General features: G+C 36.2%; 2 protein-coding genes across 2 annotated transcripts; one reads left to right on the top strand and one right to left on the bottom strand. All coding sequences in view use genetic code 12, as the record gives it.

The window, feature by feature from the left end:
• Window positions 1-220: 220 nt before the first annotated feature.
• CORT_0A01870 (Chs3 chitin synthase) lies at window positions 221-3,931 on the top strand (the record flags this gene model as incomplete). Its single annotated transcript, XM_003865970.1, has 1 exon — window positions 221-3,931. The coding sequence occupies one exon, from the start codon at window positions 221-223 to the stop codon at window positions 3,929-3,931; it is 3,711 nt and encodes a 1,236-aa protein (XP_003866018.1).
• Window positions 3,932-4,401: 470 nt separating this feature from the next.
• Window positions 4,402-4,752, bottom strand: CORT_0A01860 (adhesin-like protein; the record flags this gene model as incomplete). The annotated part of the gene is made up of 1 exon (XM_003865969.1): window positions 4,402-4,752. One exon carries the CDS (start codon window positions 4,750-4,752, stop codon window positions 4,402-4,404), a length of 351 nt encoding a protein of 116 aa, XP_003866017.1.
• Window positions 4,753-6,219: the final 1,467 nt, after the last annotated feature.

Below are 6,219 nucleotides of genomic sequence, written 5' to 3'. Positions count from 1 at the left end.
ACATTCTTGTTTATTGAAAGGTGTTTACTTGTCTAAGACGTCTATTCATAGCCACCACACTGCATTATTTTGATAAGGAAGGAGATCAGCCCCTTTTTTGTTGCTACATTCGCTTATATTCAAACAATACAGCCACAACGTCTTTATCGCATCGATTTTCACCTCACTTTACACTAGAACATAGATTATACCCTTCCTCTCCCTTGATTTTCCCATATAGATGTCGTTTCATAGATCCAGTGCAAGTCCTACACGTGGCTACACTGAATTTGATCCTGAAACAGGTGATGGAATCGGGAGAAAAAGATCGCTTGTTAGACCCGAAAGAACACGTTTAGATGAAAACCACCGAAGGTTCCATTATGCCCAAGTTGCCAATCAAGAGGCAGACCATATTAAAGTGCAACCTTCGTCTTCCGGGCTAGATCCTTCGGAATCAAATGAATTAGGTCGCTCAAGATCACATCTTAGTGCGTATACTTCAAATAAATTTGAAAGTACTAACCAGCTTGAAGATGACACTGAGGGGATTCCATTGATGGATATTCATGATTCGTCGCCTCAAGGTAGTCCCAACACCCAAGATTTGAAAGGGGGTAGGGAAGTTTATGGATTGAATGATGAAATCAAGGATTATTCACAATCGCCTCTGAAGAGTAAAGTTATTTCCAATGGTATACCTAGGCCTCAAGTGCAAGGTACGAAAAATAGAAAGAAGAATGCCGACAAGAGCGATATTTATTTTTGGAAAGTTTATTGTTACGCAATCACTTTTTGGGCACCAGCACCATTGTTGAAATTATTTGGACTTCGAACTAAAGATCGTCAATTTGCATGGAGGGAAAAAATTGGTTTGATTTCATGTATTTTATATATTGGTGCATTTGTTGCATATTTGACTTTTGGTTTTACCAAAACTGTTTGTTCAAGTGAACGTGTTAGAACTAGAATCAATGAGGTCAACAGTGGGTACTTGATTATCAATGGTAGATCATTTGATTTAACTTCATCAAAACATCCCGCTGCAGCAGGGATTGGAGCCGGTTCTAATGTGTTGTATCCACCCATCAATGCTGGTGGTAAAGATGCTTCATTTTTGTTTCAAAATGTCAATGGGAATTGTAAAAATTTGATCAAACCAAGAGACAACTGTACCATTCCTTATAATGATGATAACGAACTTGCATGGTATATGCCGTGTAGAGTTTTCAGTCAAGATGGATCTGACTCAGTTAATAACACTGACGCGTATTATAATGGTTGGGCCTGTCACACAAGTGAAACTGCACGTAAAGCATATTACAGTTTGAAGGTTTCTGGTGATGTTTATTTCACTTGGGATGATATTAAGAATTCGTCAAGAAACTTGGTTGTTTATTCGGGAAACGTTTTGGATCTCAATTTGGTTAATTGGATTCAAAAAGATGATGTAACGTATCCAGATCTTTTTGACAAGTTACGTGATGATCCCACATATCGAGGAATAGATATTTCGTTGGTGTTAACTGACCCCAGTGAACGTCAAGCGGCAAGATGTCTTACTGAGATTATCAAAGTTGGGTCTATTGATTCAGATACAATTGGATGTATTGCTTCACAAATTGTTTTGATTGTTTCGTTGGTATTTATCTTGTCGGTGGTTATTGTCAAGTTCGTCATGGCTTGTTGGTTTAGATGGGTGACTTCGAGAAAACAAGGTGCCACAGAGTATGACAATAAAACAATGGCGGCACGTAATAAAGCAATTGAAAATTGGGTAGATAATGGTGCTGCAGGTGTGGGTCCAGAAATCAAAACAGTTCCTGTTAAAGCAAGAGCAAATTACAAATCTGCCAAGACAAACAGACAAAGTGTTTTCCAAAGGGCACAAAAACTTGCTTTGGGACCAAATGCAGACTTGTCACAATATTACGATAACCCAAGTGCACTTTCAAAAACATTCAAGTATACCACAATGTCAACACAAGCTGCATTGTTGGGTAAAAATGGATATGGTAAAAAGAACACATTGGGCAATGGTGGTGGTACAGGTAAAAACAGTACTAGACAATCTACCTTGTACTTGAATGACCAAGGCTCGTCAACTGATTTATTGAATCGTCCAGTATCAACCTATAACCCGTTTGATGGATTTGAAGAATCAGTGGTGAATGGTTTATCTCCTGATATTATTCATCCTGATGTTGTACCTCAACCACCAGTTGAGTATCAACCATTTGGGTACCCATTGGTGCATTCGATTAATTTGGTTACTTGTTATTCTGAAGATGAGGACGGTATTCGTACAACATTGGATTCCATCGCCACAACCGACTATCCAAACTCTCACAAGCTTATTCTCGTTGTTTGTGATGGTATTATTAAAGGTTCAGGTAATGATAGAACTACACCGGATATTGTATTGGATATGATGTCAGATTTGACTGTCCCAAAAGATGAAGTTCAAGCTTACTCGTATGTGGCTGTTGCTCAAGGTAGTAAGCGTCACAATATGGCCAAGGTCTATGCTGGTTTCTACAATTATAATGATGATACTGTCCCTCCAGAAAAGCAACAACGTGTCCCAATGCTCACAGTTGTTAAATGTGGTACTCCAGAAGAAGCAAATATGCCTAAACCTGGTAATAGAGGTAAACGTGATTCACAAATCATTTTGATGTCATTTTTACAAAAAGTCGTGTTTGATGAAAGAATGACGAGTTTGGAATTTGAAATGTTTTCTAGTATTTGGCGTATTACTGGGTTAATGGCTGAATTTTATGAAATTGTGCTAATGGTTGATGCTGATACCAAAGTTTACCCTGATTCGTTGACCCACATGGCTGCTGAAATGGTTAAAGATCCAATGATTATGGGATTATGTGGAGAAACTAAAATCTCAAACAAAGCTCAAACTTGGGTCACAGCAATTCAAGTGTTTGAATACTATATTTCGCATCATCAAGCTAAGGCGTTTGAATCTATTTTTGGTGGTGTTACTTGTTTGCCTGGATGTTTCTCAATGTACAGAATCAAGGCACCAAAAGGGTCAGATGGATATTGGGTACCCATATTGGCCAATCCAGATATCGTCGAAAGATATTCGGACAATGTTGTTGACACTTTGCATAAAAAGAATTTGTTGTTATTGGGTGAAGATCGTTTCCTTTCATCATTAATGTTGAGAACTTTCCCCAAGAGGAAACAAGTTTTTGTACCTAAAGCTGCTTGTAAAACTATTGTTCCTGATAAATTCCTTGTTTTGTTGTCACAACGTCGTAGATGGATTAATTCAACGGTGCACAATTTGATGGAATTGGTTTTGGTTAATGATTTATGTGGTACATTTTGCTTTTCCATGCAATTTGTCATTTTTATTGAATTGGTTGGTACTTTGGTGTTACCAGCAGCTATTTCATTTACTATTTATGTTATTATTGTTGCCATTATTTCCAAACCAACCCCAATTATGTCTTTGGTTTTGTTGGCAGTTATTTTTGGTTTACCGGGTTGTTTGATTGTTATAACCATTTCATCCATGTCATATATTATTTATTTTTTTATTTACTTGATTGCTTTACCAATTTGGAATTTTGTTCTTCCATCTTATGCTTATTGGAAATTTGATGATTTCAGTTGGGGTGAAACCCGAACTGTTGCTGGTGGTAATAAAGGACTGGATCATGGTGCTACTGAAGGTGTGTTTGATGCATCAAAGATTAAGATGAGAAGATGGAGAGAATGGGAGAGAGAACGTAGAAGTAATGAGTATGCTGTTGTTGGAGCTGGTGGTGGAGCTGGAGCTACTGGTGCCGAAAGTGTTGCAACAAGTCCGTATGGAAAAGGAAATGTGCAAAACTTGTCTATGCCCTCGGCTGTTTGGGATCCTTCTAATAATGAGAAACTAATTGACGGCTTCGATCAAGAAGGATCTTCCTCGGGATCTAGTTGAAAGATTTAGTTTAGTTTGTGCATTAAACATAAAAAGTAAATTACGCATATTTAAACAGTGCATGAGATCTATAGCAGTTGTAGAGGATATATATCTATTTGTTTAAGGAGATTACAATTGGGTTGGATATTGATTGACACGATTATGTATTAATGATCCTAAAAAGAATTAATAAATTGAATATGTTTTTCTATATAGAATTTCACATTTTGTAAAGAAGAAATTAACAAATATGATTTTGTGTAACTATTGATCAAAATTTATTGTTTTGTTTCAATTGCACATCTGATTCTTATTTTAAAATTAACCAATGGGCAGTCTGTTACAAGATAGTTCTCAATCAAATTGATCCAAGACCAGCTCAGATCAAATAAAAGAAAGCAACGTCACCAATTGTAATCTCTGTCTACCAATCAATGCTATAATTGCATTATGGAGTGGAGCCGAGCTTTTCATATTGTTTACCCTTTTTAAATACGAATTCTTGACGATGAAGCAGTAGCAGCAGATGTCTCACTTGAAGTCAGTTCAGTGAATGATACATCACTAGGAGGATTCGACAATCCACCTTTTTCAATATACAATTCTTTGAATTTCTTCAATCTCCATGAATTTTTGATTTTTCTAATCAGTGGCTTGAACGATGAATTAGGAGTGGCTAAAGCATACAACATCGTAACTAAGTGAGTAAAATAAGTTTTAGCAGTAGATGGAAGAAAAGGTTTCGAAAAATACCTATGAAGAAGAAAACAAATGTGACTGGGTTTTGAGCCGTACTTATATATTCGACAGAAAGGTGTGATAAATCTAAAATAAAGCATGCACGTTTTAAATAAAAAAGGGACTAAAAGCTTACGCACGGTTAATTAGGCTAGAATCGGCTAGTGTAAATTTTTAGTCTCAATTTACCCTCACTCTATTGTGTAAAAATTGCTTGTTTATATTTGCTTGTGTACACACGTATGTACGTACATATAAGCTTTAGTTACGGTTTGGAAATACAAAAAATAAAAAATGTTTAGTCGCTTAAATTTGTCGAAACACAAATAAGCTGAACGGGAAATCTATAACAAGAAACAATAGGTATTTGGAGGTGTTTGTTTGTGTAAGAATTTCAACAGCCTTAAACAAAACGAAATTTTTGAATGAAATTTCAAGTTCTCTTTTACTCATGCACAACAACCGCCCTAACAACAAGTGAAAATAGATATATTTTATTTGGTTTGGGAGGGGGTGTAGTATCAGAAGGAATAACAACCATTGAATCTGGTCTTGCTCAACTTTTGATCAATTCAGATCATTACGTGTGTGCTTAATAAGACCCTGTTGTTCGTCACAAAGAACAAAATTACGACATGAAACAATATCCGTAACATAATTGGTTGTTGGTTATGAGAGGGGGGCGTTCTCTAATTTTCTTCCAAATGCAAGTGAACAAACCATACGTTAGTCACCACCTCTATTTTTGTCCATTGCTTCTATTTTTTATTGATTTTGCTTTTCTCTATTCCCATTTGTGTATCCAGGCGGTATAGAATTTATTGTCTTGGCGTATAATAGCAAAATTTTACAAAACCAAAAATTAAATTTCTTTTAAATCCGCTTACAAATTTATCCGAGAATTTCTACACACCCTAAATACCAATTGGCGCCAATTACATCTATGACATCACTTCAATTTCGCATAACAGATGATCCAAAGGAGTATTTCACTGTCTACCAACCACCTATGGCAATATAAACTAATTTCTTAAAACAAGGAACCGCAAATGCGTTTTTAAAGAAGGTACTTAGCTTCTTTTTTTAACTGGCTCGTTTAAAAGGGAGAGAGGGTTCTGTGTATATTTTTTTTTTGTTTGTGGTCAGATTGTCACCAAAAAACAATACCTTGGGAAACAATAAAAACATCATAGCAAGATGTGTGGATCATCCCTGTAAGAGCCGAACTCGAACAATGAAAGCATATTTCAATACAATAGGAACATACAAAAATTTCGTCTCATTGGCCTTATTGCCAATTACTGGAAACACGTTTGCGTAACTTTTTAGTACTTTTTTAGTTCTCCCTTTCCCTACCCCTCCCCTATTGTGATCTTGGTCTATTTGTTTGTCCTTTTATGGAAGGAAATTGCCTAAGTGGCTTAAAGTATTCACTGATTTCATAGTAGCATTGTGTAAGATAGAGGGTAAAGGATGTTAGCTTAGTTTCTTCACTTGCTACCTCGGATCTGATTTTGGAAAACTCTTCTATAAACGGTAGCGAAATTAATTTGGTTTATTTGATCACG

Source organism: Candida orthopsilosis, assembly GCF_000315875.1.
Source record: "Candida orthopsilosis Co 90-125, chromosome 1 draft sequence".
In the NCBI taxonomy this organism is placed as follows: Eukaryota; Fungi; Ascomycota; class Pichiomycetes; order Serinales; family Debaryomycetaceae; genus Lodderomyces; species Lodderomyces orthopsilosis.
This window is presented reverse-complemented; position numbering and strand designations above follow the sequence as displayed.